The sequence below is a fragment of the Sarcophilus harrisii genome, chromosome 3 (genome assembly GCF_902635505.1).
Source record: "Sarcophilus harrisii chromosome 3, mSarHar1.11, whole genome shotgun sequence".
NCBI classification, from domain to species: Eukaryota; Metazoa; Chordata; class Mammalia; order Dasyuromorphia; family Dasyuridae; genus Sarcophilus; species Sarcophilus harrisii.
Window position 1 is genome coordinate 65,925,731 of NC_045428.1, and position 22,321 is coordinate 65,948,051.

Genomic DNA, 22,321 nt, shown 5'->3' on the forward strand with positions numbered 1-22,321 from the left:
AAGATCAAACATAAAATCTTGTTTCACATTCAAAGCCTTTCATAAGCCGGCCCCTTCCTGGTTGTCTAGTCTTACAACTTACTCCCCATTCGAGATCCAGTGAAACCCCGGCATTCTCCCTGCTCTTGGCATTTTCACTGGCTGGGCCCCACACCTAGAATTCTCTCCTTCCTCATCTCTGTCTCCTGGTGTCCCTGATATCATTCACATCAACCAATAAGTATTAAACACCTACTACATGTTGGGCTAAGTGCGGAGGAAACAGAGAAAGGCAAAGGGTAAGTCCCTGTTCTCAAGGAGTTCAGAATCTCATATTTCTTCAGTCCTGACTAAAATCTTAGCTTAAACCTCAATTCTAATTTTTTGATCACCTCCAGTTTTTCCCATGTGGGTGTATGCAACATATATAATTCACACACACACACACACACATAGATGAAACCGTGTTTGTATGCTGTCTTCTCCAGTAGACTGTTAATTATGGAGCCTGTTTTTTTTCCCCTTTTTTGTATTCCCAGCACTTACTACCCAATACATAGTAGGTGTTTAATAAATGGTTGGTGCTTTGACTTAGGATTTAGCATTGGATCTGACAATGATGAGAGAATTACTGAATCTCTGGACAGTAATTTTCTTTTCCACAAAATGAGGATACCAACGATTCCACCTTGCTCTTAAAGAGGGTGGCTTGAATGACCATATATGATGAATAATATGGAAGAGTTTTGAGACGCAGGACATGCAAATTATCATTGTTACTAACTACCATCACTGTCTGCTATTCTCCAGTTCATCCTGTGCTCCAGGCAAACACATGTGTCATTCCTGCCCTTAAAGAATTTATGAAGTAATTTACCAAATGAGAAGAGAGAATGGCTGTTGTCACAAGGCCTAGAATAGGGCCCTACACAGTGGGATGCATCTTACTCACCTGTAATGTGCTTCTTCCTACACTGACTAAGCAGTCAATTTTCTAGTCATTGTAGACTAAAATTTCCACTCCTTCCTTTGGAGGTTGTCATGTTCCTCTCTATTCCAGCTCAGTAGAACATAAACTTTTTGAGGTCAAAGGAAACCTCTGGCATTTTTTGCCATTGCATCCTTAATCAAGTCTCATATACTAGCAATGATACCATATTCTCTTTCCCTAGAAAAATATAGCTAAGAGTGAAAGAATATGATATGCAGATTCTATAAAAAGGCATCAGAAATCTTTAGACTTGCATCACATTGGAGAATATTAATTCTCCAATCTCACTTTTATTAATTTTACTTTTTGGCCAATTCCTTTTCCCCCAACTACCCCAGCCTTTTCTCAACAGGTAGCTTGACTAACTTTTGCTTATCTATATATTTTTTTAAGATGACCACTTACTTAACTTAGTATAATGGTTTTTACTTTTAGAAATGCACATTATCTCATTTGGCCTTCACAATAACTCTGTGAAGAAGATATAGCATGTATTAGTCCCATTTTGTAGATAGAAAAATTGGGTCTCAGAAAGATGAAGGCACTTAAATGGTGGGTGTGGCTTAAATCCAAGTATTCTAAGTCTAAATCCACTGTTCCCTTAGGAATTCAATAAGATTCATTCAAGGCATAGAAAAAAATTTAAATACCAGAAATTTGAATCAATTGCCAAGAGGCTGAGAGGTTACTATGGTATAATTGCCACTGAGAAGGGATGTATGGCCAGGTTCCAGATTTCAGCCATTGGTCTTGCTGATCAAAAAATGGCTTTAGACAAAAGTTGATTATATTTAGCTTTGCTCTAGCCTGTGAAGCGATACCTATTATTTCAGCAGAGATATAAAAAAGCCTTTCATTATACATGATATTTTATAAATTGGCTGCTTCACCTTGGCTTCTGGGATTTAGAGCTTTTTAAAAAATGTCTTCTTCCCAGATGGAAGAGCATGAGACAACAAAGAAAAAATGGATTCTTGACAGGTTTGCCAGGCTCTGCTGGAACAAATGTGATGAGCAAAATTGCAGGGAGATTTTTGGACTTTAAAAAGCTACTGTAAAATAGGAGGTGGTGTGGGGTGAGGTGGGATGGGAACAGTCTTTGCTAGATTCATAATGGTTTCTTATTAGGCCAGAAACCATGGGTCCCTTCATTTCTAACCCTTTCAATCCAGGATCTCAAAGTTTTTTTATTACCGTCGCTAAGAAGCAACATTCCAGTTGTTCAAATTTTCTGGAGTCCACTGTTCTATATCCTGGAGATGGAGGACTTTAATCAACACAGTCCCCACTCTCTGGGGACTGATAATTATTAAACTTTTATAAGACTCTTAGGAAGTGGGAAACATTGCTTAATAAATTCTAGAATGATCAATTAATATTAGCACTTAATAGATATTAGTTGATGGACTGGGGTTATCTTTCTGCATGACGTGAACTTTGTTTTATATATACTGTCTCCTCCTCTTGAAAATGTAAGTTCTTTAAGGGCAGGGTCTGTTTCAATTTTTCTTTTGTGGCCTGAGTAGCAGACACGTTGAGAGAGACGGCAGAGATTGGTATATAAAATGCCTGAAGCCAGTCTTGGATACTTCTTGGCTGTGTGACTCTGGGTGAGTCACTTAATCTGTCTGTTTCAGTTTCTTCATCTATATATCAGGGATTTATTATATAATAATAATATAAGAGATGCTAATATATATTATATGTGTGTTTTATATATATAAAAATAATTTCCATAAAGACATAATATATAATAATAATAAATGCTAATATATATAACAATAATAACATACATTATAATACAATAATAAAAATTATAATATATTAAATAATTTAAAAATAACAATAATATGATATATAATAATAACGTGAAGAACATGGTGATCAAAGATCATGAAGATCAAATGAGATAATTGTAAAGCAATTAGCATAGTGCCTGGCATACAGTAGGTACTTACTAAATGCATGTTTTCTTCCTTCCTATTAATAAATACTTGTTTATGGCTTAGTTCTTATTAATTTCTGGTATCTTGGGATCCCCCTCCCCACCCCCCGTTATCTTTATATCCATATTGCTAGAATTAGGCTATATATTCCATATGACAAAACCCTGTTTGTTCTGGGTCGTGGCCAGGTGAGCACTGAGTTTGGATTCTGAGTCCCTGACTGCTTCTTGCTGCCTGGGTGACTCTGGACAAGTCAGTGCACTCCCCCTGGGCCATTGCCTCATCTGTCTGCATGACTCCTAATTACTCACAGAACAGTTCCCTAGGCCAGCATGTGGAAAGCAGGCTCGAAGCGTCGCCGGGACACTTTCCATTTCTTCCCGGCCCATTCTGCCTGCCAGAGGACTACGGAGAAAAATGACAAAAAGGGATCTGCGGCAGTCGGTGCCCGGCCCATTTGTCTTGTAATCAGCCAGAAGGCCGCGTCCCTCTAGGTCTGAGCTACGCTGTACACTGTGTCAAGCCCAGTTAAGCACTGAATGAATGGTTTTTGGTGAAACAGAGATGATGGTCAAGTTAAGGCTGTTATTTCACTAAAGCAAATTCCTGTCATTTATCAGGCCGCGGGAGTGGGGCCTTCTGCGGTGGGAACAGAAATACCATGCCCAAGGCTGAGAAAGGCTTAAAGAATTAGGCTACCAGCCGGCATCCCACACAGGACAACTACACCGAGGATGCTTTTACATTTATTTGATAATTCCTGATCATAAAGCAGGACCCAACAGGGAAGGCTTCAAGAGAGTCACTGAGTCCCGGTCAGCACTCTCCTGAAGGAACCAAGACTGGCTTGGACCAGCTCATGCTTTTAAACCACGCTCAGATATACTTTCTTCCCACTGGAAACTTCTGGCGGCTGAACTGTACCCTCAACCATCAACTCACGCTCTTTTTTTCCGTGGTCATTTCCTTTGCTGCTGCAGCCAAGACAGCCCTGCTCTTGGCGTCCATCTGCCCCGGGGCGACCACCACCATCTTGCGTTGCTTAGCCGGGAGCTGGGAAAGGACGCTGGACTTGAGCCTTCGAAGCATGACAGTCTCCTCGAGGAGAATCCTGAGTTCTCCAAGATTGGAAGAGCCAGAGTAATCCCATCCCCAGGGCAACTGTGGAGAATCAAGGCAGAGAAAAGGAAGTTTAAATCCCAAATAAGCAAAATTCATTTTCTTTCCCTTTCTGCCCCAATCCTGCTGAAAAAGAAAGAAAAATAAAACGCTTGTTACAATTAAAAGGGTCAGGAAAAATAAATTCCCATGTTGGCAATGTCTCAAAAACATATCTCACTTGGTAGCCAGAGTCCCTCACCTCCCTCTCTGTCAGATCAGCAGCACATTTTGTCTGGAATCATGGTTAGACCAAATTATTCTTAAGGATCAGAAACACTATCCTAAAAACCAAATGAAAGTCCCTTTGGATTCATTTTTGGCAGAATCTCTTCTCCCTTCTGATGTCAGACACACACAGTGTTGGCCATAAGAGTAGCACTAGTTTACTGGGGATGGAGAGATAATAATAAAAAAAGGGAAAGAAGGCTCAAAGTCCTCTTCTGATGCGTCAGTGTGGCTTGGAGGTGACACAGGGTTCTTCTTATTATTATTATTAAAGCTTTTTATTTTTCAAAACATGTGCATGGATAATTCTTCAACATTAGCCCTTGCAAAACCTCATGTTCCAATTTTCCCTCTCTTCCCCCACGCCCTCCCCTAGATGGCAAGTAGTCCAATACATGTTAAACATGGTAGAAATAGATGTTAAATCCAATATATGCATACATATTTATACAATTATTGAGTCGCACAAGAAAAATCAGATCAAACCAGAAAAAAAAGAAGCAAAATAAAATGCAAGCAAGCAACAACAAAGGGAGTAAATATGCTATGTTGTGAACATTTCAATTCCCATAGTTCTCTCTCTGGGTGTAGATGGCTTTCTCCAAGATCATTGAAACTGGCCTGAATCACCTCATTGTTGAAGAGAGTCACGTTTATCAGAATTGATCATCGTATAGTCTTGTTGTCTCAGTGTACAATGATCTCCTGGTTCTGCTCACTTCCCTCAGTATCAGTTCATGTAAGTCTCTCCAAGCCCCTCTGAAATCATCCTGTTGGTCATTTCTTACAGAACAATAATATTCCATAACATTCACATACCACAATTTATTCAGCCATTTTCCAGCTGATGGGCATCCACTCAGTTTCCAGTTCCTTGCCACTGTGAAAAGGGCTGCCATAAACATTTTTGCACATGTGGTCCCTTTATAAGGATATAAGCCCAATAGAAACACTGATGGATCAAAGGGTATATACAGATTGATAACACAGTTCCAAACTATTTTTGTACAATCTGTAGTGATTTATAGCTTCTTACTTCTTAAAGACAATGTTCGTAATTTCTGATAGCAATGATCTGATTCTGAATTGTCACTATAAACTCCTCCAAATGATTCAGCCAGTTGTTCAATGTTTCTTTGTTGACATATTACTGATTGGGTTTAGATGGATGCCACCGAATAAGAATCTTTTGATTCAATTGTTTTATTACTATTACTATTAGTGTTGTTTTTTTAATCTTATTTATTATTATTATTATTAATGTTTTGTTTGGTTTCATAATGGACACACTTTCCATGTTCAACCCTTACATGTTCCTGGATCAACCCTATCAGCAGGACCTTAAGTTTTATGTGGAAAATGAGAAATATTGGATTGTAATAGCTGTCCTCAGGAGAGTTCAGAACTGGCCACATGGAAGAACTAGGTAGTCTATGACTCCAGAGGACAAAACTACAACCTCGGGGTGGGAGTTCTAGGGAGGCTGATTTCATTTCGAAATGAAGATTTCTTCCAACAGGGCTCCCTGTCCTTGCCAACTGGGCCAAAGCTGGAATGCTGTGATAGTACAAGGGGCCCTCCTGCACTGGGTCAGCAGCGGGACTGGATACATGGCTAGTTACTATCTGAAGCTACATTTGAATTCAGATCTTTTTAGGTCCAATGCTCTATCCTCCATGCCATCAGGTGCCTTTTATAAGAAAGGATCAATATGTGGATCTACCAAGTATTCATTATCTCCAAACTGTGTAGAATGGAAAAATTTCAAAACAGAGACCTAGGAAAAGAAATCAGTTATGTAGGAATATGATGACAGGGGTTGTGTGTGAGAGAGAGATTTTCATTGTTATCAGAATTATCCACAAAATGCTTTCAAGAACCTAATGTCACCTCCAAATATAGCATCTCTTTTCATGAGAATCAAAAATTAGAAATTAAATGTACACATACATTGGATTTAACATATATATATTTTTAACATGTTTAACATATATATTAGATTACTTGCCTTCTAGGAGAGAGGGTTGAGGAAGGAAGGGGAAAATTTGGAACACAAGGTTTTGCAAGGATCAATGTTGAAAAATTATTCATAAATATGTTTTGAAAATAAAAAGCTGTAATAAAAAAATTAGAAATTAAGGGGTATTCTCCTACTGGAAAATGAATAAACAAAGTATGGTACAAGAATGTAATGGAGTATTATTACACCATCAGAAATGATGAACTGAATAATCTCAGAGGAAGCTGGGAGGATCTTTATGAACTGATGCTGAGTGAGGAGAAGAGAACAATTTATACAAAGATAATGTTATAGAGAAAATAATTTTGAAAGACTTTAGTACATGGGTCCACATGTTGATGAGCCCCAGGTCCAAAAGAATGAGGTAAAACAACCATTCGCCTCCTGACAGGGAGGAGGTGATACTAAAATTGTCAGGATATTTTCAGAAGTAGTGAATATGGGCATTTGTTTTGCTAGGCTATGCAAAGATGTACTGAGGTCTTATTCTTTCTTTTCTAAATTTGTTCAACGAAGAAGGGAAGAAGAGAAAGGGCAGAGTAACAAAAAATTTTTTAAAAAACTTAACTTCTGATTGAAAGAGGAAAAACTGCCCTTTGTCCTCACATCAAGGGATAACTGAAGAGGCCTTATGGGGCTGTCCTAAAAAGCTGACAGAAAGAAACAGAAACCTGCTCACTTGGTGTTTTTCACTGAGCTCAAGAAGCTTATTAGCATCATTAGCAAAACCAGATATTCTACTTTTTTTTCTACTGAAAATGAAGCAAAGGTGAAGAGATACTTTCTCTGCCAGACAACACACCTGATGTCCATTAACATCCTCCCAAGGTCCCAACACAGCAGATTGAGCCTCCTGCCTAAATTGGTTTTAATGGCCCTGGGGAGCTAGGAAAGACTTTATGCTGTTAACAAAAATCTCCCAAGTCCAGGCTCTTTGGTTCATCCTGGCTGATGAATTATTTCTTTTCGTCAATGAGCTTTTTAGTACTTTCTGTCAATAATCCTGAAAAACAGCTCCCTAATGAAAAGCCAAGGAAAAAGCACACACAAAATAGGGGCACAGGTCGTAGGTTGTTTTGGATACTGAAGAGACAAGAATTGACCCACAGCCAGAAAGTACTTTATTTTGTGTGTGTTCTGACTACACCTGCCAAAGACACCTTGATATTTTGTACTTGGAGATGTATCAATCCCTCCAGGAGGTAAATGGTCAGAATTAAGAATATTGATGTCCATTTCATATAGCAACATGACTGTGAGGAACATGAAATTTTGAAATAAGCAATTCCAGGGGACTAGAGAGTCCCTCCTCCAAGATCTTTTTAGAAATCTCAACTTTTTGCTCTTTACTGTATTTTTCAAAAAACATTTTAATTTTTAACATAAAAACTTCAAATATGAATGCTCCTGTGCACACACATACCAAATTAGCTTTATCAGATCATAATACTCAATTACTTTCACACAACACAATTTGTTTAGCTACACTGAAAGGCATCGCCTTTGTTTCCAGATTTTTTGCTGCTATATATTTTGCTGATATAGCTGAGGTCTCCATTTCTGTTTCTGACCTCCCTTGGGATTCTTTCCAGGGATCAAGAGGTTAAACAAAGCATTATATTATAGTCACATTTTTTTTAAAAAAAAGGAATTCCAAATCATCTTCCAGAATTGGTGGTCCAATAGGACCACCTCATAAGTCCAACACTAGTATATGAATGTCTTAGCTTCCAATAGCCTTTCCAATATAAACTAATTCCATTCTTTATTTTCTTTGACAATTTGCTGGTCTTGAACTAAAACCTTAGGATTTCAGGCAATTTTCATTTAACTTATTAGAGATTTGGAGCAAACTTTCACATGGTGATTGATAGTCTTTATTTCTTTAAAAAAAAATTCATTCATATACTTGGATCATTAAAATACCGTAGAATGGTTTTGGAAAACTATATATTTATGTTCGTTCCTTAAATATGAATATCAGATGTTTATTAAAGATACTTAAAGGAAACTATTTTTCCAAATGATAGTTTCCTTGTGAGGAAGACAATGAGGAGGAAGAGAAAGACAAGGAGGAAGAATTATTATTGATGTATTTGGGTTTATCAAATTCTGGACTATTAAGTTTGTTTCTGGAAACCACATGTTTAATCTGTTTCACAGTTCTGTTTTTTAACTAGCACCAAAAAATGTTGATTATCACAACTCCATTCTATAGTTTTGAGGTTTAAAAGTACTATTTTTCATGTATTCAGCCATCCAACATTTCCCTTGAGATTCCAGACCTTTTGATTCTCCAGGTGAATTTTATTTTGTCTAATTTTCTAAAGAAACAAAGTGACAGCTGAATCAACATAGCAAGGACAACAAATGATAAGTAATGACAATCCTTCCTAAATCAACTTTATTTCTGTAACAAGTGTTTTGCCTCATAATTATAAAAATCTTGAGCATATATTTTATGATAATACTTAATGAAATTTTTAGTTACTTTGAATGGAATTTCACTCTGTTCTTTTCTCTTGGCTTTTGTTATTGTTACATATAAATGTTATCCTTCATAATGCATATGTTTTATGTGTGTGTATACATGAATATATAAAAATTCTGCAACTTTGCTGAAGTTACTCACTAATTATGCCAGTAAATTATTTGGATGATTTTCTAAGTCATCATGTTATCTACAAATATCTACAAGTAACCTTGTCTCTTCTTTGCTAGTGTTCATAACTTTAATTTATTTCTCATTTTATTGCTATTACTGGCACTTCTAGAAGTCAAATAGTGAAACTAGGGTAATTCTTGATTTTTATTCATATAGGACAAGCTTCTAGTATCTTTTCATTACAAATGATGCTAGTTTTTGATTTTTAGATATGTATTTTTTATCATATTAAAAAAATCCAAAACCTGGGGCAATTACATGGCCCAGTGGATAGAGCACCAGCCCTGAAGTCAGGAGGGCCAGAGTTCAAATCTGGCCTTAGACACTTAACACTTCCTAGCTGTGTGACCCTGGGCAAGTCACTTAACCCCAACTGCCTCAAGGAAAAAAAAAACAAAACAACCCAACCCTTATTTAACTAGAGATTTTAGCATGTATTATATTTTCTCAAAGGCTCTATTGCTATAATCACATGATTTTTTGCTTTCTTTGTTTTTAATATGATTAATTATGCTAATTGTTCTACTGTCTATGGTGCTTTCAAGCATAATTTCCCTATGTCTCTCTCCTGACTTTCCGAATTTTCATTTTTGCCTTCTCTGAGAGCATAATTATAATTCCTGTTGCTCTGGAATTGCCCAATACATAGTAAATTTTGTTCCAACCTTTCATTTTTCATTCTATTTGTGTATTTATTTTCAGATGTATTTTTGGTATATAGCTGATTAAGTTTTGTTTTCTCATTTTTCCATTCTTTTTCATGTTATTTGGCTGTTGAATCCATTCACAATTAATGCAATAATTACCAAGCTTGCATTTTTCTCCATTTATTTATTATGAATTGATTTTTACCGCCTCCTTCTTTTAAGTAAGCATCTTGTTTACATTAATTTGATTTTAGTACATTTCCACAGGGTTTTACCCTTGTTCTCATTTACTTGACAGATCCTAAGTTCTCTGAATTTTCCTATTAATTTTCTTCCTTGGTCAGCTCCCTCCCCACCCATATTCTTCTGGTTTATGCTAGAGAATGGACTCGCTGGCCCCTGTGGGCAACGCCAAGGCAAGGTACAAGACTGGCAAGGAGAGCAGTGTTCGACATGGAATAATGGGAGAAGGAAGAAGTACCTTTTTGGCATCACAGTAGCGTAACCCAAAGTCATGGAACTGAGGAAAGAAGTGTGGCTTGACAGCAACAATCTGGGTGTAGAGTTCTGCGGGCCGTGACATGGCTGGGGTCCCGGACAATAAGATCACTCTCTTGGCGGCCTGGAAAACATAGCACAGAGATGGATGAGTATATGATTGGGAGACTACAGATGGGCTTTAATTGGACAAATTAGGAAAAATTAGCCTAAGATGAAGCAAGAATTTCCACCTGATGGACCCACAACCTTCTGATCCTTATACCAGAGCCAGGGAAGAATTTTGGTGAAGGATGTCAAGCTGAAAACCTGCTCGTTCAAGAAATCTAGCAAGCTCAGAGATGAAAATTTGTCTCAGAAATGAAGAGACTCAGAAAGGAACATACAAGATAGTCCTACCGTACTCCTCAATTTGAGGGACATAAATTCTGAGTGACAGTGCAGTCCCTTTAAGGTAGAATCCTCTGTCACAGCTTCTTTACATTAGCTTGCTAAAATGTGTCCAATAGTGGAAACAGTTTTAGGGGATTTCAAATAAGTCCTTATATTAACCAGTTGCATGATTTCTATAAAATGGGGATAGAGGTATTATCCAAATCTGGGAACAATAGTGGATATATAAGGAAAGATGAACAATCTCCTCTGAAAGGCTTGAAAATACATTACAGGGTTGGTTGACTGCTGAGCCTGAAGTCTTTGAAGCTTATAGAGATGGCTTAAATAATCTTTTATTATTATTATTATTAATATATATAACTTATAATAATTATTATTTGAATAATAATGACAGCTAGCATTTATGTAGCATTTTAAAATTTACAAAGCATTGACAAATATTATCTCATTTGAGCTTCACTATCACCTGGGAAGGCTGGTGTTTTTATTATACCTATTTTACAAATGAAATTGAGGCAAACGGAGATTCAAGTGATTTGCTTGGAGGAACAAAGATATTAACTATCCCAACCCACTACCTCTTGCTAGCCCCTCTTTTTTAGTTGTTTTTCAGTCAACTCTTCACAACTCCCTTTTGGGGTTTTCTCAGCAAAGATACTGAAGTGGTTTGCCATTTCTTTCTCCAGCTCATTTTACAGATGAGGAAACTGAGGCAAGCAGAGTTAAGTAACTTGCCAAGGATCACATACCTAAGTGTCTGAAGCCCGATCTGAACTTCCTGACTCCAGGCTTGGTACTCTATCCATTACTCCACTAGCTACTGCCGTCCCCCTAGAGACTTAGTTCAATAACTGATCAAGGTTTCTTCTATTTTACAAGTTTTGGATAATTGAGATACTAATTATAAAATTATCTTTTACTACAAAATGTTACAGAAATTTAGAATGGGGGTAAAGAAAATCCTTTGAGAATCAGTGATTCCAAAATCACTGGGAATGGAGAATTTAACAATCAAGTGTTTCCTTTTTCTATTGATTCTTTCAAAATATGTGACAGTAATTTTCAGATTGACTCCTTCTCCACAACAAACCCTCCTTTGTACAAAGAAAACCAGTTCCACAAAACTCATCAACAAAGCAGTTCTGTTTGGCAGTATACTATAGTAAACTCAATTCCAAAGATCCAGGGTATGAAGGAAAAAAAAACTCCATCAACTGAATCACCAAGTTTCTCTTGGAATGGGTCAACAAATTGATCGCACAAAGATAGAGAAAAAGCAATTTTCCCTTTCAGAAGAGGGATGCTGACAGACATTTCTCCTGTCTAGAGAAACAAAATTTTTGTAACTTTTCTATATATCCAACAACTGTGAGAAGAGCAAAGAGGTACTATGACCTCAAAAACAGGACACAAAAGGTCTAGAGCTGGCAGAGCCTGATCTATTCTAATTACTACTTGGTCCGGGTCTCCGGTAGTTAGGACAGTATTATGCTCGGTACAGTCATAGGGCAGGAGAATTGCCCTATGATCTTTATGTACACCTCAGCATTAATCTTACATTACCAACACCATCTTTTAAAAGCTGTTATATGTAGAATGAGCCACATGTTGGGAGACCTGGATAACATAGGAATTTTGGGGTTTTTTCCTAATTTTTTTTAAAAGTATATGGGAAGTTGAGATGGAGGGGGAAAAAACCAAAATGCTTGTTAATTGAAAACAATTAAAAAATAAAAGCTGCTGCTAAATAATCCTCACAACTTGGGAAATCAAATTCACTCAAGGAAATCAGACCCAGATACTCCACCTGCTACCAACAGGGACTCAAAAAAAGAAGAAACTTTCTACTAAAAGAGGTCTAGAGAATAATAGCTCCAGGGAAAAGATCTAACGGTACATCTTGGTAGCTTTGGTGACAGTTTATTAACCACTTAAGACCTTGAATAAATATCAGTACAGTAAGAAAATCACACACAACAAATCACCAGAAAGGGGAAAGAATGGGAGGCTTCAAATGAAAAAGATGCTTCCATAAACTAAACAAATAAGCCTGAAACACAGAGAGAGAAGGGAGACAAAAGGGGGCCTTTATAAATACCTGAATCTGAAAAAATGCACTTTTGTCCTCTTGGGAACTGCTAAAACCTAATTCCATTATGACAGGAGAGCTATGAATTTCTCCAGCTATAATTTCCCATAGTTAAATTATCCAGGCCTGGTAATTTCCTGCATGGTTTAAGGCAGCCTCATTAACATAACAATGAGCTTCTTCAATGACATCTGTAGTGGCTGCTTGCCTGGCTTTCTACCTATTTCAATGAAAAGGGGAAAGCTGGAAAAGTCTGTTATCAGTGGGAGAAAATCTGCCTATCACCCAGGACCTATTCATGTTCCAGCTGGCTTCTGGGTCCTGCATCGTCAGGTGATGGGGATTAATGGCAGGCCTTGCTGTCAGATATTTATAGGTCCCTGCTAAGACTGAGCCAGTCTTCCCTTTGGCTACTCAGGCTGGAATGGGATGGGATCCTTAGCTGCTAGAAAGGTTAGAAAATATTTGGAAGGGGGAGAGAGCAGAAGCTACATTACTTTAAAAGAAAAAAAAAAAAAGCCTGCAATGGATAGTTCTGAAGAAAAGCTTGAGCCCCCAGCGGGCTGAAGGCAGAGAGATCTCAGCATGTGGTTTACGTCCCTGACACCATCATCTAAAAGCTGTTGCTAAACTGCCATCTGAGTGTGGTGCTATACAAAGCAATTTATGTATATTCCCTGACCTCCAAAAGCTTCCAATTTAGGGGAATACCAATATTTAAATGACAAAGAAAGACAAGGGAGAGGGGATTTCATGAGTGTTAAGAACTTTCAGTGTGGGAAGTCTCACTGTGGATGGGGATTCCCCACCTCTCCTGCAATGAGATGACCAAATGTGCCAGAAAATGATATTTCTTGTTGTACCTGGACACCCATAAAACCAACTCTGGCAATGACTTTTTTTATAATTTATTTTTATTAATTTATTTTGTTTTGAATTTAATGAGCCCCAAATAAATAGATAAATACAGTAAGACAGAAAAAGAGGATTATAGAGGAAATTGCAGATCTATGGAATCCTGCCAAGTTCTTTGTCTGTCTCTCTAAAAAAGAACATGTGGGCCATCCTTACATTTAGCTGCAATTTCCTTCTGGCTTTTGGCTTCCTTTGTATGGAGAAAATTCCAGCTGGAGACAACTAGGTCCCTCTACCAACAGGCCCACTTATGGTCACTAAACAAGGACTTCACATTTAATCAGCTAAGGAAATCTAAAGACTGTGATTGTTATTTTCCTCTGTTCCCTTTTCTGCTACCCTGTCACTCTCACTGGAAAAGGGCTGCAAAGTTAAGAGAGCCACCATTTTGGATTTCTTTGTTTTTGCTTCAAGGATGGCCATTGCCAAAGGATACAGCACCAATTTAGTTGGCCTGTTGTTGATGAGCACTAATTTGATCTGGTCTCAAAAAGCTACCAGTGTCTTTCTAAGACCATATAGTCAAAATTCTTTACATTAAATTTTTTTTTTCAAATTTTTACAAAATTCATTACAAAATCAGAGCTTGCTAGCACTCCAATGACATAGCCTAAAGAACCCAGGGGTCACCTCAACACTATTATGTAGCATCAGAGGATTTTGTGGATACCACCAACAGACATTAAATTGATAATTTAATTAATTATAATAGGGTCAACTTCATTATTTTAATGGAGGGAAATAGTAGTATAAGTAATTCATCAACATTCACCATCTAAAAATAATTTGTAATTATTTTGCTTTGGAATATATGATGCAAATAAATGAAACAAAAGTCCATGGATTTCCCTTTCTTATTAGATTAGGCTAATATTAAAACGTATACTTCCAGGCATGTGGCAAAAGCCTGTAATACCTGCTACCAGAGAGGCTGTGGCCTAGTGGATCTCTTAAGCTCAGTAGTTCTGAGTCACAATGGACTAAGATGATAAGGTATCTAAATCAATTCCAACATCAATCTGGTTAGCTCCTAGGAGGAGGAAAATGGGGTACATGCATCAAATTGTCCAAGGAACAAATAACCCTGGGTGAGAAGTAGAATGGATTTTAAGTTTCAAGTCAATCAGTAGTAGGATTGGAACCACCAGTAGTTCTTGCACATTTCTAGCATGGTAGAGATAGGGGGACAGACAGTTTTTATTTAAAAAACAAAACCCAAAACAAATTTCCCTTCTTGGGCACATATATCAATTAAATGGCAGAGGAATGTAGGGAAGGTAGGATGGAAGTAACATACATAATAAAAAAGAACACAGCTTGAAACTTAAAATTTTACTAGAGCTATCTAGAGTGAATAACCTACAATCAAATAATCAAAAAGCCAGATGTAGTTACATGATATAAAAAACATATTTCAAGTGAAGTACTGTGATATAAAATGTAATGGAAGAGATCCTACCTCTCCCAAAAATCAACTTCTCAACCTCTCTTTGCTCTGCTATCTCAGAGATATTATCCCCAGTAATTTCCTGATTAATATTCAAATATGGATTTTTCTAGCCCATCCTATCAGTGATCTTTATGAAAACCTTTATTTTTGTTTTTAAAATTATTTTTATTTTGTTAAATATTTTAAAATTACATGTAAAAAATTTGTAACCATCATTTTTTAAACTTTTGAGTTCAACATTCTCTCCTTCCCTCCTGCTCCTCCCCACTCCCTGAGAAAACAAGCATTTTGACTTCTATTAGACATGTGAGGTCATGCCAAACATACTTCTAAATTAGTTAGGATACAAGGAAAACACAAACAAAAGAAAATAAAAAAAATAAAATTAAAAGTGTGGTGCAATACAAATTGCTCTGTACTAACATAAACAAGATAGCAATTTAGCAACAGCTTTATTCAGAATTCATCAATTCTTTGAGAACTCTTAAAATGTTCAAAAGTTAAACATTTCAAGTTCCATTCCAAAGTGCTTCTTCAATGGGAAAGAGAAAGATGAAAAGAGTCTAAAGACCCAGAGCCTAGAATGTAGAAACTCTCCCAGTCTGAGACAAATATAAATTAATACTATCTACTTTACAGGGGATACAGAGAAAAATGATGGCTGCAAAGAAAGGATGTAAGACCTGAAAGACAACCCTAAGTTTGTAAATATTTCACAGGAACTAACCACAGTGATGGAGGTTGGTGGACAAGAACTGATGCAGGAGATCAAAGAACTATTAATAATGAAGCTATAACAAGCATAGCAAACCTGAGCACATGCATGCTAATAATGCAAGAGAAACTCAAGAAACCAAGAAAGCAGACAAAGAAGATTCACCTTATAGGAAGAACTGGATAAGGTCATATCCTAAAATATGGAATCAGGGAAAAATGGGGCGAGGCGGGGAGGAAGAGGGAAAACTGTGTATGAATGGGAGGAAAATCTCATCATGGATATAAAGGAGGTATTAAAAAAAATCTTATTCTGGTATAGTCCTAAAAAGTTCCTACTTCCCATCCTCACACATACCTACTTGTCAAGTTTGTAAAGACAAATATAGGCTTTTATATGCTTCTAGAAAAAACTGGAGAATAAAGATGCAAGGATAAGTTTAAGGATAACCTGGCTCCTGGGATTCTGATCAAGAAAGGGCCAACTAACCAAAGCTCAGAGAAATGGGCTTATGACTAAGTATGAGGCTAAACTTAGATTTATCTTCAAAACCTTACAAGGGTCAGCAAAAATCATGAACATCATTCTGAGAGCAACTGAGACTCAGAAGGTCAATTCAATTCAAAAGACATTATTAAGTGCCTGATAAGGTGAGGTGCAGTGATGGTGAGGAAATGAAGTCAAAATCCAAAGAGAAGTCAAAACCTGCAAGAAGCTTCTGTCCTGCTAGGGCTAAGGATTATAGATGTAGTCAGGTAAGTCGATACAGAGGGTCAGAAAAAGCTTGGGGACTCAGGTCAGCCTGAGCTCAGGTGTACCTGAGCTGACCCTCAAGCAAAGGTAAGGACCAGAAGAGAAAGAGGTGAGACAAGTGATGCAATAGTGACTTTGGGACACAGGTATGTGGCTAGTCTGGCTTACACAAAAACATGAATGGGGACACCATGAAACTCGCTGAGAGATAGGTGGGAGTCAGACTATGGAGACTTAAAGGTCACGTTAGAGATTCTATCTTTTAGCCTGGGGACAGCAGACAGCTACTAAAGGAAGAGACCACATCAGATTGGTGTTTTAGGAATATTAATATGGTCACTGTGTGGAAAAGAAATTGGAAGCAGGGAGCCCAACAAGGAGGTTATTGGAGAAATTCACATGATACAGAATAAAATCAATTTGTAGATTAGACAAAATAGCTGCAAACTAACTGTAAGGTATATGTGGGATTTTATAAGTTCAACAAACATCAGTTGTTGAGATGTAATACTGAAAATAGCATCCCACTCCCTCAAGTAGTTGACCTCTCCACTGGGCAGTAAGGGTACAAATTGTTCTACACACATCTCTTATTTCAGAGACAGGATGGTACCCTGTGAAGTGTGATGGACTTGGAGTCAGAAGGTCTGGCTTTAAATTTGTAGCTATGTGACTTTGGGTCAGGTTATTTAATCTTCCTAGGATTCAGTTGCCCTTATTTGTAAAATGAGATTGGGGCTCTCCAATTCCAAATCTATGATCATCAAGAAAGAAGCCTTTATAGGGGGATGGTGCCCATTTTACAAATGGCAAAACTGAAGCTCAGACAGGGTAATGACTTGTCTAGGGTCACAAAGCTCTAAGTCAAGGAGGTCTCAAGCCCAGTTTCCCCCTTAATCCAAGTCTAGCATTGACCAAAATGTGGGCAGATAAGAAGAAGGCAACCTAAAAAGCAAGATATGTCACTTTGAAAAGGTAATTCAAAGTTTGTTATTTTTTTATTATTGTTTATTATTATAACATAGTAGGAAAATGGTAATAGTTAAGTTGATGTTAAAAAGTTATAGAAAATTTACATGTTATGCTACCTCCAAATCTTGTTAATTTTTTTAAAATTAATTTTTTTTAAGTAACAAAAATTCTTTTTTCTCCCACATCTCCTAGCATCAACTGGGGAAAAATAGAACTTTATGACAAATATGCACAGTCAAGCAAGACAAATTCCCACATTGGCTGTGTCCAAAAAATATATGCCTTAATCTCTGCACTCCAAGTCCTTCCAATGTACTCTAAAAAGAACTATAAAATGTCAACTTCACACTAGAAATCACATAAATGAAGAGAGAAAGCAAAGAACAATTAACACTTAAGGACAGAGAAACAGAGCAATGGGGGCCTACGCAGATGTATCAATAACATTTATTTCAAAAGCTCTGACTTCCCCTAATAAAAAGAAAAGTTATTGACGATTAAAAAATAAAACCCAGCAAATGACTATAAAATACAAACAGACTAATGTTAAGGGATGGTCTGTGGTTTACCATGCCCATGCAAATATAAGAAAAGCAGAGGATGGGGTTATCACAGCATCAGACAAAGTAGATTTCACAGCAAAAACACTAAGAGATGCTTCAGAAAGGCAAAAAGAAAAACATGCCAATTCTGAATGTATATATCCCAAATAACATGGGGAATAATACACTGGGGCAGAGATTTGAAGTAGATGGAAATATAATTGAATGTAGTCTCCACAATAGCCAATAGGTAACATTTCTATAGCTCATTAAGGTCTGGAAAGCACTTCACATATAGTATCCAATTTCACCTTCCTAACCATCCTTCAAAGTGGGTGCTACTATTACTCCATTTTATGGAAGAGGAAATGGAAATACTCATAGCACCCAGAAACCTATGGCTTTGTGATACATAATTAATAAAGAAATTGTGTAGTTGAAAATGGCTTAACAAGTTGACATAGGAATGTAATGAAATTCTATTTTGCTGTGTGCTTTAGGAAACGAAGGGGAAAGTTTCAGGAGAACCTGAGAAGATTTGTATAAACTGACACTAAATGACATGAGCATAAAAAGGTGAAAAATATATAACAACAACAATATTGTAAAGACAAACAATTCTGAAAAATTTAGGAACTCTGATCAATGCAATGACTGATCATGATTCTAAAGATCTTATAGAGGTAGGTGAGTAAGATAGAAGTCATTGACTCAAAAGTGCAGATTTTTTTTTAAGTGGCCAATATGAAAATTTTTTACTTGAATATGCATTTTTGTTACAAGGATTTTATTTTATTCTTCTTTTTCAATGTGAGGGTGGGCCGTAAAGAGGGAAGTGATTTTTGTTGAATGAAAAAAATAAGATTTAATTTTTAAAAAGAAGTGAGCAAAATTTTGACATAAAATAGACTAGTATATTTTATGGCCTGATCAACATTGTATATAAGATCACCATACTTATCTAATTCAAGAGAAAAGGATTTTGGGAACTGAAATTATTCACAGGTTCTAGTGAAATATAGCTAATATAATCTATCCTTTAGGACTCTGACATTTTCTATGGAGATGGTCATCACTCATGACCCTGACCTAATCTCTCTCGGGTGTGACTTAAATTTACACCCTTTCACCATGCAGCAGCTGATCCTGAATTTGAGTATCCAGTACCATGACAAAATCAGACAGCTAATCACATAGCATTAGGATGGGTTTTTAGGGGGAACTTAGAGCTATACTTGATTAGGGTGTCCTTCTCCCTTGCCTTCTCAATCCAAGAATATCCAGACGACTCTCAAGAACATCAAGACCGAAAAAAGCACAAAAGATGAGTCTAGCCAAGAGGAGAAAGATAACCCAAGCTACAACCCAGAAAAGTGTGTTTGAAAGCAAAGGTGAAGGTACGAGAGAGATTGATTTTGAGAAACCCTCATAACTGGCAGCAGCATAATTCACAGGACGTATTCGTGGATCCTATTTAAAAGTACTCATCTATCAGTGTCCCATACCCAAACCAGAACCATATATATGAATTAGCAGTTAAGAGATTAGTTGTAACAGTGTCGCTCTGAAAAACATTGAACTACTACCAGATATTAAAAATTCAAATGGTACTTTAAAGGGTAGGGATCACAACTGTATATTCTGGAGAAAGCAATATGCAGCACCGTTTAGGCTAACAAGGAGATGTCACCATTAATAAGGGCAATGCGAAGAAGGTTTCATATTATAACTTTAATGATGTAATTTATCTATTATGCCGTTTCTTTTGTCTAAACAATCAAACCAGGCAAATTTAATTTTAGTTATAGCTGTAATATTAGAACCACAGTACCCTGTTCCAGCTAGATTTTTCTAAAAAGGCATATTAAGTGCTCTCCAAAGAAGGATCATCACCCTGGGAAAAATGCTTCATTTAAACATGCCCATAATGGTTATGGACATATAAATATTTATAAGAAATAAGAAGTGGGAATCAACGTTTTTTTCATTGAAGACTTTTTTTATTTTTATTTTTTAATTTACAGCACAAAAAATAATCTAGCCTTGTAAGATGGATGATGTAACTTTCTATTCCAGAGGACAGCTTTTAAAAAGCACTTTAAGGGGAAAAATTTAAATCAGTTTAACCAATATTTAGGGTGTCATCTGGCTTCCCAATTTTTGTTTTACACAAAATGTAACCTTCTCTCAAGCAGCAAAAACTGAATTTTTACCCCCCAAAAGTAGTTGTAAAATGAAATCTGCCTTAACAAAATAGAACTCAGTTGTGGGTACAATTTACAACATAAACATGTTTGGAAACATTATGGATGGGAAGTAAAGAACTCATCACACAACCTGAGTTTATTTTGTTACAAACGTGAAATTAAAAAAATTCACCCCCAAAAGACTCTGGGACCTTCGGTCCATTCCAAGGGAGGCAAACCTATATTATTTCTTGGGTGCATCATTGCACTGGCACATCACCGATTATCCTCCTTGTTTGGAGGACAGCTCTCTAGACCGTGGCTCCACAGACAAGTCGCTCGGGAAACAAATTTAGACTAGAATAGATGGAAACAGAGATGACGGTCTTCCCTGGAACACTCAGGCTTGGGGCAAGGTATACTCTGTCACACTAAGGGCCAGCCTGGAGACTGCTGTCTCTTCTGGGGGGACATAACCCACTAACTCTATCCCTTCCCCCAGAGAGGAGCAGGCAAAGCTGAATTCTAATTTGGTAAAATTTGCCCACATGAGAAATGAGACATAAGAAAAGCACCTTGCAAAGCTTAAGTGCTATATTAACGCCAGCTATTATCATCATTGTGTTGTGTCATGATAACAATGACAATGATAATCACTGTAATTATTGTTGTAATTTCTGTTAGCCATAACAACAACAGGGATAATAGACATAATGATTACTATCGAGCTTTAGGAGAAGCAGAGATTCAGACTAGGAAAGGCCGAGGGTGAAATCCGGTCTCTGATAATCCCTGGCTGGATGACCACAAGCAAGTACCTTCTTTTCTCCGAGCCTCAATGACCTCGCTTGTAAAATGGGAATAAGACTTACAGGAAGTCCCTCATAGGGCCACTGTGAGACTCAGAGGAAAAGGAAAACGAGCCGCTTTGTAATGCCAAGGGTAGCTATTTGTTAATTTGTGACTCTATATCTCCCGCCATTGATGGGGGGCCCGATCAGCCATGTGCTGCTAGTTGGGTAAGGAAGGAAGGAGGGACTGTTTCCCCAACGGCCGAGCCCTGCAACATGTCACACGGAGCCGGTCTGGAGAACCTGCTGTAACCGGGAGGTGGGAGCATCTGGCCCGCTCCCTTCACTTACCTGTGAGGGGAGAGGCAGCAAGAGAACCAAGGGGCCAAACACACACAAGGGGCCAAGTCAGGCCTGAGAGCCGGCTCCCTCCTGGGCGTCTCAGGGATGACCCACCCCACTGCGGGGCTGGGGGCACGTACTCACTTTGAGCAGAGGCAGGGCGGCTTGGCAGCGGGCCGTCTTCACGTTCTTCAGGAAATGGGACTCATCCTGAAAGCAGCAAGCAGAATTCCCCAGTTTGCACACAAACATCCCCTTGTCTGATCTCACAACCACCCTGGAAGGTGGGGGAGTGGGTGGGCTCTAGCACCCCGAACCCTCTGCTCAAGCCCAAGGAAGACAAGGCTCATTCAGCAAGGTCAGGGGCCCCCCTCCGGATCGCCCTTGCAGACAGCACAAGAGCCGGGGCTCAGCCCAGGGTCACATCCCTCCCACAGCAGGGGCGCTTTCCTGGCACTGCCCCCGGGTGAGAGTTTACAGGAGCAGCATCCAGAGTGCTTGAAAGGGTACAAAGTACCTTTATACACTTTCCTCCATCAGATCCTTGCACCATGAGATTAGAACTGTGACTATCCCCAACTTACAGAGGAGGAAACTGAGACAGAGTCCAAGGTCACGGGTCATAAAGACCAGTGGCAGGTCCTCTGACACCAGGCTAGTGCTCTTTCCATAATACTATACTGCCTTCCCATAGTATTAATTTTACATATTATATCTATAAATATATATGTGTTATACATAATATGTTCTATATAAAATTATATATTAATTATATATTATGTAACATAATTATTATGTAATTATATCACATATAATTATATATTTGTATATAGGTATAATATAAAAATATATAACATTATGATACATTATACATATACATATACATTACATATGTAATCATGTGTCATATAGTATACATATTATTATGTTATACATGTAATTATATATATGTAATTATATATAACAGCTATAATGTAATATTCTTTATTAATAATTATTAAACATGATACACATATTGCATCATGTATGTTATATATA

The 22,321-nt window shown here is 37.6% G+C and overlaps 1 protein-coding gene across 3 annotated transcripts in view; it reads right to left on the reverse strand.

The window, feature by feature from the left end:
* SMARCAL1 (SWI/SNF related, matrix associated, actin dependent regulator of chromatin, subfamily a like 1) overlaps positions 1 to 22,321 on the reverse strand; it is an 85,171-nt gene that overhangs the window by 19,070 nt on the left and 43,780 nt on the right. For all 3 annotated transcript variants that reach the window (XM_031958082.1, XM_031958083.1, XM_031958081.1), the window contains exons 9-11: positions 21,428 to 21,493; positions 10,116 to 10,256; positions 3,859 to 4,077 (exon numbers count right to left, since the gene is read on the reverse strand). In XM_031958082.1, the coding sequence (XP_031813942.1) occupies positions 3,859 to 4,077; positions 10,116 to 10,256; positions 21,428 to 21,493 (426 nt within the window). The remainder of the gene's footprint in view (positions 1 to 3,858; positions 4,078 to 10,115; positions 10,257 to 21,427; positions 21,494 to 22,321) is intronic.